At 44.6% G+C, this 13560-nt stretch overlaps 1 protein-coding gene across 1 annotated transcript in view; it reads right to left on the bottom strand.

Annotated features, from left to right (window-relative positions):
• LOC307245200 (F-box/LRR-repeat protein 7-like) overlaps positions 1-10447 on the bottom strand; it is a 38697-nt gene extending 28250 nt beyond the window's left edge. Inside the window, exons 1-2 of the mRNA XM_080020651.1 lie at positions 10138-10447; positions 1300-1389 (exon numbers count right to left, since the gene is read on the bottom strand). Coding sequence (XP_079876777.1) covers positions 1300-1389; positions 10138-10174 — 127 coding nt within the window. The 5' untranslated portion in view covers positions 10175-10447. The remainder of the gene's footprint in view (positions 1-1299; positions 1390-10137) is intronic.
• Positions 10448-13560: the final 3113 nt, after the last annotated feature.

The raw sequence follows: 13560 nt of genomic DNA, 5'->3' as shown, positions 1-13560 counted from the left end.
CCATGAGGAGATCACAGGAGCACAGGCCACGCAGTGGAACCTTCCTTTAAGAACATCACACAGTTAGTCAAATTAAAAAGGTATACACTGTATATATATATATATATATATACATACACACACACACACACACATAATACTCATAATATCTCCATACTATATCCTCCCCTCGGCGCCATCGTGTCCCCTTTCTTTCTCTAACACCAACCCTGAAGAGTGTGTGTGTGTGTGTGTGTATTCAAACACTAGGAGGCTCTGTGTGTCCACCAGGTTGAGACTGGAGGTTTTGATAAATCACTTCTTTTATTACGTGACACCGGCTTCTCCACCTTTTTGGACCATTTTCTCTTTGACTTTTTGCCTGGGTGCTCACTCCATGTCTCCATGTGGTTGGTGTGGTTGGCTCTGACACAAAGCAGCTCAGCGACAAACAGTGTTGATGGAAAAGAACATCCAAGTGTTTGGAAATATGATCAGATATGATGCCACGCACTGCAAAGAGGCTGAGCACAAGGTCTACACCATCAGTGTGGAGCCATCATCCACCATCCATCCATCATCCATCCATCATCCACCATACATACATCCATCCGTCCGTCAATCCATCGATCCATCCATCCATCCGCCCATCCATCCATCTGTCATCTATCCATCCACCCATCCATCCAACCATATATCTATCCATCCATCCATCCACCCACCATCCATCTATCCATCCATCATCCATCTGTCCATCCATCTATCCGTCCATCCATCCATTCATCTATCCACCATCTGTCCATCCATCCATCCACCCATCCATCCACCCATCCATCCATGCACCCACCATCCATCCATCCATCCACCCATCCATCATCCATCCATCTATCCATCTATCCACCCACCCACCATCCGTCCATCCATCCACCATCTGTCCATCCATCCATCCACCCATCTATCTATCTGTCATCCATCCATCCAACCATAATCTATCCATCCATCCACCCATCCATCCATCCATCCACCCACCATCCATCCATCCACCCATCAATCCATCCATCCATCCATCCATCACCCTACCCATCCATCCATCCATCCATCCATACCTCTAGCCACAGCTTAGACAAGCATTCCTCCCCAATGAGAAGCACAGAGAAAAAAAAAAGAATTCCTTTGGCTTCTCGGTTGCAACGGGCGATGAGTTTGTTTTCAATTTAAGGTTATCCCAGGAACACACCAGGCTTGTCCAAAAATAGGCAGCGGGGATTGGACGAGGGGAGGGAAGGGGGGGGGGGGGGTAATGAGCCCCAGATGCTTTACCTTCGCTGGTTGCTGCATTCTTTGGAGCTTTAGTCGGTGTGTGATCCGTGCTCGAACTTATGTCCGAGGAGAGACTGGAGCTGCCTTTACCTGCGGACAAACAAAAACAACCAAAAATGACACTTTCTTCAAAAGATAATGTCATCATTTTATCGTTTTTCCACCACAGGCCTCATCTTTTCCACCCATGGCGGTCGCCTTCCGACCGAAATCCAATCAAACCCTTTGGCGTAGCGTGGGAGCGAGGGAGGGAGCGAGGGAAGGAGCAAGCGAGGGAGGGAGGAAGGGAGTGAGGGAGGAAGGGAGGGAGCGAGGGAACGGCTTCCTCAAAAAACCCCAAAAAACTCAAATCAACACTAGACAGACGCGTCCTGAAATATTTCAAATGATAGTAACGTGTAGCGTTGAAGAACGGGTGTGAGACCAGAATGGCTTGTTGAAAAGGACACTTTCCACTTTGGTTGAGGACTTAGTGATCGTTTTTGGTGTCGTGTTGCACACTCCGTAGGGTTTTCCGTGGTCGGAGATGACCGCGATGTTTCACCCTAAACGGAGATGATTATTAAAACTTACCACTCTGCTGCGTTTGTCCCTCCGTATAATGGAGGGACAAACGTTTTAGCCCTTCTTCAAATGTTAGATCTCCTTTTCCAAAAGGTGACGCTCCCAATGTTGTCAGACACTTTCAAGGAAAACTCAGAGGCAACCTGTGCATTTTACCACCATTTTCAAGGTTACGACAAGGGGATTATTTATTGACTACTTTGCATTTCGGTAAATCAGCTCTTTTAGCGACATCGGTGCTAACGGAAGAGACCAAAAACAGGAAGTTGCGTCACTTTCTTCTGGAAACCTGCTGTAGCCAAAGTTTGGAGGGCGTGGCGCCTCCTCAAAAAAACCCAAATCAATACGAGACAGACGGGTCCTGAAATATTTCAAATTATAGCATTGTGTTGCGTCGCAAGAAGGACCGTGACACTTAAATTACTTGTTGAAAAGGACATTTTCCACTTATGAGATGATCGCTATGTTTGACCCTAAATGGAGATGACATTATGTTGTGATGTTTGCGATTCCCCCCCCCACCACCACCACCCCGCCGACGTATGATGTTTTGTGTCTGCATGTTAGGTCATAATGGAGTGTTGAGGGGAAAGAAGCCCCATCCATCTCTCCTCCCACAGCAGTTGTGTACCTCAGCCTGTGATGGATAACTGACCTTGGCGTTTGGGGCGGCTCTGCTTCCCTTCTTGAAGTTTTGGAAGACAAATGGACTTTTTACAAATCCCATTGAGCTTTTGCATCGAACAGGGAACCAGGGAACCAAGGAACCAAGGAACCAAGGGGCCAGGAACCAGGGAACCAAGGAACCAGGGAACAAATGAACCAGGAACCAGGGAACCAGGGAACCAAAGAACCAGGAAACCAAGGAACACAGGGGCCAGGAACCAGGGAACGTATGAACCAGGAACCAGGGAACCAGGGAACCAGGGAACCAAGGAACCAAGGGACCAGGAACCAGGGAACCAGGGAACAAATGAACCAGGAACCAGGAATCAGAAACCAAAGAACCACAGAGCCAGGAACCAGGGAACCAGTGAACCAATGAACCAGGGAGCCAGGGAACGAATGAACCAGGAAGCCAGGGAAGGAATGAACCAGGAACCAGGGAACCAGGGAACAAATGAACCAGGAACCAGGGAATCAGGAACCAAGGAGCCAGGAACCAGGGAACCAATGAACTAGGGAACCAGCGAACCAGGGAACCAAGGAGCCAGGAACCAGGGAACCATGAACGAATGAACCAGGAACCAGGGAACAAGGAACCAAGAACCAAGGAACTAGGGAACCAGGAACCAGGGAACCAAGGAACCAAGGACGCAGGAACCATTCTGAAATATGTTAAAGAGTTGCTGTTTCTAAACATACAGAGTAATGCCCGATCATTTTTAATTGGCTGAGAACAGATTGAGAACGCTGGTTGAGAACGGGGCAACCAGACCGCACAAGATGGTTGAAAATGGCACAAATGTGGGCAATTTGGCGACGTTAAATGTTGAGTCCTGGGCTGGGCAGTAGATCAACGTGAAATGGGATATTGAAATATGAGACTAGATATCATCTGGGGGTTGATGATGATGGAGTTCAATGTTCAATGTTGTCTCAATCAATGCAGTTTCAATAGTCATCCCCAAAATATCATGACGTGATGTCATGACGAGCACCCAGCCCTCAGGGTGAGTTTGAGGAGCATTGAGGTCTTCCTGCCTCTCTGTCGCGGGAGAACACCAGAGGCTGGCCTGCGATGCAGAAGGCGGGCGGCCTGTGGAGGAGTTGTTTATTGCGCTTGGTTCCTCTGTCAGATCATAAATGCGGCTTTGTGGCTTCCCTGGAACTTAGTGTGTGCCTTCCACCCGGCGTGACGGCTGCGAGGTATTCCCGAACAGTCACACCCACACCCAGGCCTACGTCAAGTGCAACCATCTAATCAGACGACACAGCCGCTGAAAAAAAAAAGAGTACATATGGACGCTGAGGAGGGTGATGTAGACTGAGCCAACTCTGGAACGGCCAAGCCAAGAAAATGCTCAACCAAGTGAGTGTTCCATGAAAGTATTTCAAAATGAACTACAATGTAAGTTTAACTCATTAATCCCCAACATGAGCACATACTGTATATACAACAAAAAGTACACGCAAACACAGCCAATGTGGTACATACATCGACAGATATGCCAACATTACTGGACCGCACATCTGTGAAGGCTTCCACTACAGCGCTAAGCAATGACTCACAACCTCTCTGGTTAAGGAGAGCTGCTCCAATGAAGCAGAACTGCCCTGGTTTAGTAGAACTTCTCTGGTTAAGCAGAACTTCTCTGGTTTAGTAGAACTTCACTGGTTTAGTAGAACTTCACTGGTTTAGTAGAACTTCTCTGGTTCAGTAGAACTTCTCTGGTTAAGTAGAACATATCTGGTTTAGTAGAACGTATCTGGTTTAGTAGAATTTCTCTGGTTCAGTAGAACGTATCTTGTTTAGTAGTACTTCTCTGGTTCAGTAGAACTTCTCTGGTTAAGTAGAACTTTCTGGTTAAGTAGAGTTTCTCTGGTTTAGTAGAACCTCTCTGGTTAAGTAGAACTTCTCTGGTTTAATAGAACTTCTCTGGTTCAGTAGAACATATCTGGTTTAGTAAAACGTATCTTGTTTAGTAGAACGTATCTTGTTTAGTAGAACTTCTCTGGTTCAGTAGAACTTCTCTGGTTAAGCAGAAATTCTCTGGTTTAGTAGAACTTCTCTGGTAAAGTAGAACTTCGGATAAGTGGAACTTCGGTTAAGTGGAACTTCTCCGGTTTAGTAGAACTTCTCCGGTTAAGTAGAACTGCTCCGGTTCAGTAGAACTTCTCCGGTTTAGTAGAACTTCTCTGGTTCAGTAGAACTTCTCTTGTTTAGTAGAACTTCCAGAAGTCTACTGCAGAGCTCTAAGTTCTAAGATGAGGCTAAACTAGAGAATATCAGTCTGGCTTATAATTAGAATAGTACTTCAATATACAAATAAAATATAGAATATATAAATATATGAATATAATATAAAAATAATATATAGGTTAGAACGTATCTTGTTTAGTAGAACGTATCTTGTTTAGTAGAACGTATCTTGTTTAGTAGAACGTATCTTGTTTAGTACAACTTCTCTGGTTCAGTAGAACTTCTCTGGTTAAGCAGAAATTCTCTGGTTCAGTAGAACTTCTCTGGTTAAGCAGAAATTCTCTGGTTTAGCAGAAATTCTCTGGTTTAGTAGAACTTCTCCGGTAAAGTAGAACTTCTCCGGTTAAGTGGAACTTCTCCGGTTTAGTAGAACTTCTCCGGTTAAGTAGAACTGCTCCGGTTCAGTAGAACTTCTCCGGTTAAATAGAACTTCTCCGATTTAGTAGAACTTCTCTGGTTCAGTAGAACTTCTCTGGTTTAGTAGAACTTCTCTGGTTTAGTAGAACTTCCAGAAGTCTACTGCAGAGCTCTAAGTTCTAAGATGAGGCTAAACTAGAGAATATCAGTCTGGCTTATAATTAGAATAGTACTTCAATATACAAATAAAATATAGAATATATAAATATATGAATATAATATAAAAATAATATATATTTATATATTAAATCCAAAAATAATCTTTTTGAAATAACTTGTTTTCATTGATTTATGATGACTGTCTTGTCTGATATTAAGTATTAGTAGTAGTATTGTAAACTAAACTCGTTCTGTTTAAAGTATAAGGATTTATGAGACAACTTGATATATTTTTTGTATTATGTACAGACCATCTGTTTGTTTGTACTTGAAGGCTTGCTGTATGTGTGTGTACATCATGTATTTTGATATTATTATGTATGTGAATATATCATGTCTCAACCCAGACAGTTGTTTTTACATCACATGCCACCGCCCTGTTTGTTTTTAAGAGCCGCACGGAGACAAATTCCAATCAAGTGTGTTGACATGAAGCATGTTTGAAATGTCCCGTGTGGAAGCCTCCACGTGATGTAGGACATGACAGTACGGAGCAGCCTGGGTGCGTCCTGCTGCCCATCAAGACGCATCCACCCAACCACTGTCCTATCTCATCTACTTTCAAAAGGTTGTTCATGATGATATGTGCCGGTCTGTTCGGGAGCTCCACCCTTTGGAAAAGCTCCACCCTTTGGAAGGAGAGAACATGGAGGAAGGCCCCTGGTTCCCATTGTACAGTTATATAACGCTCTGGAGGAGATTCACTGCATCGCTGTGACCACCACTGTGTCATTAATTGCGGCCGCTGACTCGAAAACAGATGCGGCTTCATCAAGGGTGGAACCCGGGGCTTTTCCCAACTGCGGCACTTTAATACTCATTTGTGGCATTTGTACTTTACTTGAGTACTTCCAAATCAAGGGGAGTTTATGCTTTCAGTATTTAACATTCCAAAGTGAATATCTCACTTTTTACTCCACTCCATCGATCCGTAACACCTGAAAGTACTATTCATCAAATCTACTCTTACTATTACGGCAGAAATCTCTGTCTGTCTGTCCGTCTGTCTGTCTTTCTATTATCTCAACAACCGTTCATCCGCTCTACTTCACACTTGGCGGGTGTATCGCTGGGGGCCCGAGGGCATGCAGTGTCCAATTCGGTGCAATTTGGACACGCGACATGTGTAATATTCTTAATAAACTTTCAATAAACAGTGAACCTGCGGCGGGCGTGGCCTCAGGGCTCTGAGTCACAAAGAGTCTTTCCCTCGGTCGACCACTTTAACCGGCAAGTTCCCTCTTCCATTGTGGAACACAGGACTGAATCCATGACATTTTGTTAAACTGTGCCATTAAAATGTCTGGGCCAGCTTCACACTGAATGCGTAATTGGATCCGACAATCTGATCCTCACCCCTAGTGGCCGTCAGATAAACTGCGTCTGAGTTTCGCATCATAAAATATATTTCAGGGGAAACGGGAGAACGGTGTCTTTTCCAGCGCAACAGCGAGTGCTTTGCTCAGCTGGACATTGACTATGTTCCATTAATGAATTCCCTTGATGTCGTTTTTGCGAAATGCATTTTTGTTTTTAAATAAAGATGTATTGATAGTGAATATGGTGACATCCTATATGAACGTTATATACGTCATTATTTTAGATATAATTGACTTATTTAGTTACTGACGTCACTTTGATCGCACCGTAAATCCAAAACTTGTCGCGTGATTTGAAACACGTGAAACCTCCCGGAGCCTCGATGGGACGCAGAAATTCGACACCCCGTCACAGCTCTCCGCCTGGGGAATCAGACCCTCCATAGGAATGAATGGATTGTTCTTGTCGCTTGTCGTGTTCGGTGTGAAGCCCGCTTTAGTTTGACCGATAGAGGTAATACATTAAAGTGGTATTCTGTGCAATTATTATATTCAAAAATCCTGCATTTGGTACTTTATTTATCTGCCTCTCTATAAAAAAACATTCAATGTATTTGCGTCATGCATGTGCTCCTCTATATGCCGTTTTCGTTCTTGGTGGCGGGGTCCGCCAGAGGCACTTGAAGTGAAAGGCAGGTGAATTTGATAAAGCAGCGTAGCAAGTTGTGGTCAGAAAACTGTGGATATGGATGAACATTCACAAAAAACAGCCACACCTCAAGAGACCAATAAAAAATACCACTGGACGTTGGATGGAATTCCGAGAGTTGTAGTGTAATCCACCAAACGCAGACCATCTGATGGATTACCACTTTAATGATGGAATCTGTCTATGAGGTCATGGTCAAACAAGTACTTCTACTTTTGATACCCGAGTACCTTTGACATGAAGTCGCTTATTCATTTCAATTTAGCAGAATTTTGAACAGAGGACTTTTACTTAAGCTGAGTACTGTTTTCTTGACATTTTTGTACATCTATCAAAGTAAACCATGTCCAAGTTTTCAAAATAATAATACACATCCCTAAAAAAGACTCCTTACATATACATTTACACACGTTCTCCTGACATTTATTGGTCCCCAAAAACACAGGGGTTAAAAAGTGACCTGACGGTGGGCTAGGACTGCTTACACAAGCTCTTCTACAATGAAAAGTGTGCCATTTTGCATTTTTGAGCCTATAATTTGGAATAGAATTATAGGACTTGCTCTGTTTATGGCATCTGCTGTGTGCTACGCTAACACCAGTTTGGCTCTGGTGACTCTAGCTGTAACAATAACCTGGTTTCGGGGATTTAACTCTTTGCTTCAGTAGGTTCAGGGCTACTCACAATTAAGAAAATCCACTAAGGAAGTTCATCAAAAACAGACTTAATTGTATTTGTTTTATTATTATTTTTTTTTTGGTTACTTATTTGGTTTGTTTATATATATATATGTTATTATTTATAACATTCTCTCTCTCTCTCTCTCTCTCTCTCTCTCTCTCTCTCTCTCTCTCTCTCTCTCTCTCTCTCTCTCTCTCTCTCTCTCTCTCTATATATATATATATATACACACACACACACACACACAAACAATTGATAGAACAGACTTTTTTCCTGCTTTACTTTATTTCTAATGGAACATAATGCATGATGCATGGAGTAGACACATTCTGCATCATACTGACATCCCAGGGCACAGTATGTGTTCAGAATATTTTTTTACTTTAGAAAGATAAATATTAATCCTTATCATAATTTTAATTTATTTATATATTTAGTTATATTGACTGATCAAAATATGGTGTAGTAGTATCGTATAGTATAGTATGGTAGAGTATAGTATAGTGTAGCATAGTATAGTATAGAAATGTATAGTATAGTATACTATGGAATAGTATAGTATAGTAGTATTTAGTATAGTAAAACATAGTATAGTGTAGAATAATATAGTATAGTATGATATAGTAGTGTTTGCATAGTACAGTATAATATAGTATAGTACTGTAGAGTATAGTAGAGTATAGTAGAGCAGTGTATAGTATAGTAGTGGGTAGTAGAGTGTAGTAGAGCAGTGTATATTGAGTATAGTATAGCAGTGTATAGAGCAGTGTATTTATAGTATAGTAGAACAGTGTATATATAGTATAGTATAGTATTAGTGTTGTCCTGGTATAAATATATGTAATCACAGCTGTACTATGTACTGGAAGGAGCCTCGCTCACAGTGAACACCGCTCGCTGCTCTTCATGAATACGTGACTTTATCCCACTTTCCTTCACAGTCAGAGGTAAATTAGTACAAGATGGCTTCTACTTCTTCCCCAGGATGGAGGCTTCATCAGGCACCATCTCACACAGACACCAACCCTGCAAAGCACCTCCTGCTCCAACGACAGCTGCACGACGTCCTCGTCCTCCTCCTCCTCCTCCTCCTGCTCCTCCTCCTCCCCCTGCTGCTCCGAGGCCGAGGAGGAGGAGCAGGAGGACGAGGCCTCGCGGAGCAAGATTCCCAAGAATAAACCTCGAATAAAAGTCTGTTTACGTCTTCAATCAACCACCTACAGCCACCTACAACCACCTACAGCCACCTACAACAACCTACAGCCACCTACAGCCACCTACAACAACCTACAGCCACCTACAACAACCTACAGCCACCTACAACCACCTACAACAACCTACAGCCACCTACAACAACCTACAGCCACCTACAGCCACCTACAACAACCTACAGCCACCTACAACAACCTACAGCCACCTACAACCACCTACAACAACCTACAGCCACCTACAACAACCTACAGCCACCTACAACCACCTACAACAACCTACAGCCACCTACAACCACCTACAACAACCTACAGCCACCTACAACAACCTACAGCCACCTACAACCACCTACAACAACCTACAGCCACCTACAACCACCTACAGCCACCTACAACCACCTACAACAACCTACAGCCACCTACAACCACCTACAACAACCTACAGCCACCTACAACCACCTACAACAACCTACAGCCACCTACAACAACCTACAGCCACCTACAACCACCTACAACAACCTACAGCCACCTACAACCACCTACAACAACCTACAGCCACCTACAAGCTGCTCCCAACACGTCTCCAAAGCTCCTTTCGTGGCCCGTGTTGTTCCAACTTCCAGGTCGAACTCCACCCGTTGACCCCGGGAAGCAGCGTCGTCCGAGCGGAGGAGCGACGTGGAGGAAGACGTTTTCCGTGGAGATGGGAACGGAACGGAACGGAACGGAACGGAACGGAACGGCTCTGAGGCTCCGCGCCGGCTCGAGTACGGAACAACTGGAACCAATCTACGGTCCGAGCACCGTTACGCGGACGGGGAGGCGCGTCGCGGTCCAGATGTGCAGCAGGGTTCTTACCTTCGCTCCCGTACTGTTTTCCATTGTTCGCACCCATGTTAAAGAATACATAATCTGGCAAAAGTAGTTTCGATCCAGGTTCTGCTCAGAGGAGGAAACGCACCAGACGCTCGGAGAGGAGGGTGTGTGCGCGCGTGTGTGTGCGTGTTGTTTTTGGGTTTTTGGGTTTTTTTCTTGTTTTTTCTCCTTCTTGGCCGCAGACAGTTAATCCAGATGTGGCTGAAGAAGCGGACCGGGCGGAGCGGACCATCACGCAGGATGCGCACAGCCCCGACGCGTCACTCGTCGCGGGGGAGGAAACGCCGCCGGTCGCGTCGCTCCGCCGCCGCCGCCGCCGCCGCCGCCGCCGTGATTATCGGTGCGGACGCGAGAGAAGGAAAAAAGTTTGCGAGCGTCAAGCAGCAGCTGCGCGACTTGCTGCGTGTGCGTGTGTGTGCGCGGCATTTAAAGGGACCGCAGCGCCAGCCTGCAGCAGGCTTTAAATACACACAACGACTGCAAATGTATGAGACGCTGCACCGGCAAAACAGTAAATTACCTCAAGCGTTAACACTCTGTTGGTAAATAACCACAGTACAGTACATGCTTCCACATGCAGTACTCGGATTTCAGAAGAGACAGGAGTCATTTTACTTTTAAGTTAAAGTACACATAGCCTGACACAAAATGACTGTAGTTAAAGTGAAGGTACTGTGTTGAAATATTTTCTCCTTAAAGGTAGGATGGGAACCAGGCCAATCCTCAGCTCGTCTTTCATTTGTTCTGCAGAATACGTCTGGCCACCCTCCCGTTCAAACACATTAACACACGACCTCGCCGGTGTTGGCCAATCACAACCGTTTATCCTCTATGAAGTGGCTTTGATGCGATGACGATACACCTTACCAAGATGGCTGCCGCTGACGTGGAGCGGTCATGGCAGTATGAAACCAACTGGACGCTTTATTTTCTCCAAAAAAACTTTTGTTGGTAAGAAAGATGTGTTTGTCAAACTTCAAACGGGATTTGGTAAAAGTTTAATTTACCAACTCACTCACTCAGCTCTACGTCACACATTTCCATGCTGTGATTGGTTGTAGCTCTATCCAATGCCCTGATTGGTTGTAGCTCTATCCGATGCTCTGATTGTTTGTAGCTCTATCCGATGCCCTGATTGGTTGTAGCTCTATCCGATGCTCTGATTGGTTGTAGCTCTATCAGATGCCCTGATTGGTTGTAGCTCTATCCGATGCCCTGATTGGTTGTAGCTCTATCCAATGCCCTGATTGGTTGTAGCTTTATCCAATGCCCTGATTGGTTGTAGCTCTATCCGATGCCCTGATTGGTTGTAGCTCTATCCGATGCTCTGATTGGTTGTAGCTCTATCCGATGCCCTGATTGGTTGTAGCTCTATCCGATGCCCTGATTGGTTGTAGCTCTATCCGATGCCCTGATTGGTTGTAGCTCTATCCAATGCCCTGATTGGTTGTAGCTCTATCCGATGCCCTGATTGGTTGTAGCTCTTTCCAATGCCCTGATTGGTTGTTGCTCTATCCGATGCTGTGATTGGTTGTGGCTCTATCCAATGCCCTGATTGGTTGTAGCTCTATCCAATGCTCTGATTGGTTGTAGGTTTATCAGATGCTGTGATTGGTTGTAGGTCTATCCAATGCGCTCATTGGTTGTAGGTTTATAAAAAAAACTGCTTAAAGTATTGGAACTGTACCTTTTTTCTGCAGATGTTCATGCAGATCCAGATTACAATTTACAAAAAAAATAACTTGTGGAGTCATTGACTTATGAATATAAATAGAAGAAGAATAAATAGAAGTCCAGATTTGTGTATTTGTATTGTATTAACTAAAAAGTATGCATATCTTCTTTGAAATGTAATGGTGTAAAAGTAGAATGTCTCTGAAATTGAATAAACTTGAAAAATGTACCTAAATATATTCACAAAGCACGTTGTTCTTGTTACCTTCCAGCGCTGCAAGCGAAGGGTGCAAAAATAAGGCATCTGCTTGGAACGATTTGAAATCTCAGCGTCAAAGAGAAATCAAGTCCCACTCGTGTTTTGCACTTATAAAAACCTGGGCCCAAATAAAGGACAATGCATAACATTCCTTTTGCATATCTGGAATATCTTGCATAGCTTCAAAAGTCTTTCCAGAAACCACTTTGTTGACCAAAATACATACTATGCAAGTGTCAGAGCTCTCGGAGTGAACCTATTTAGCACTCAAAGCTATAATCTCCGCCTCTGAAACATATTTTTACTTTTTTGAAGGTGCTCGTTCTGTTGGAAAAGGATGAAATAAAATGCATGTTTGTTCTTTAACAGCATCTCATTGGCGCGCACGGTACCAATCAAAAGGGTTGTTGGCCGTCCGGGACGGGTCGGGCGCCAGGCCTCACAACGCTTCACGGCCAACAGCGGAATGACCTGCATCGTCTCAGCTTCCAGCCATTCTGATGACAGACAACGTCAAGAAAACTGAATTCCAGATAGTGAACCTTAGACAGAATCGCATTTTGTGAATTCTGTATGATTTGCTATATTTGGTCATTTCTGTTCCTTATATTTGCAATTTATTTTTCATTGACTGTTCAGCTTTTTTATGCCAGCCAATTGTCTGCACAGAAATCCTGCCCCAAATCCTCATCACCACAATTTCGCTGTATATGAAAATGTACTCTGAGGAAAAAAATGATTTTGATCCAATCGACCACGTTAAATTTCTCGTCCTAAGTTCACCAATTGATGCAACAACTACATTCAACAAATGATGCGCAGCCTGCGGAGCTAGTTCTGTCAGACAACTTGACGGCGCCACACACTCCCACACCCTTATTTGGCTGGCCTATTCAAGCAACCACGTCCCTCCTGCTCCACCTGCTTGCTGCGCTCCCTCCACCTCCCTCGCCTCCACCTGTTGGGCTGTACTCTTGTATTCAAAGGGGGAACTGGAGCTCATCCCTCCTATATTTCCAACTCACTCAGTTTGAACAACACCTCGCCGAGAGGGATGAGCAGTAGAGCCCAGACGCCCAACTCAAGTCAACCAAGCGTTGCGTGTCAGAAAATATATTTATTCAATATTTCAAAAAGGAAGACCAAGAATACAGAAAAAAAACAACAACTTAAACCCTCAACCTCCTGAGTTGATTTGTTGCAGTCTAGATGAGCTCGGCTACAGCTCTGCTGCTCCACTGTGGGAAAACGCCCACGGGGCCACAGGGGGAGGAAGTATCTTCAGGCTTTTCAGACGGACTCGTGCTCGGTTCGGTGTTCGGGTTGGGGTTGGTGTGGGCCGTACCGGACATGGTGGCGGACACCACGTAGAAGGCCGAACCGGAAGCGGAGGCCAAGCGGAGGTCGTCCCGCGGCCCCGTTGCATTCTGGGACGCCAGTGGTGGAGGAGGAGGGGTGAGGGGGAAGTTGAT

This window comes from Zeus faber (genome assembly GCF_960531495.2).
Source record: "Zeus faber genome assembly, chromosome: 19".
Lineage (NCBI taxonomy): Eukaryota > Metazoa > Chordata > Actinopteri > Zeiformes > Zeidae > Zeus > Zeus faber.
The sequence above is the reverse complement of the archived record's forward strand: the minus strand, read 5'-3'. Positions and strand labels throughout refer to the sequence as shown.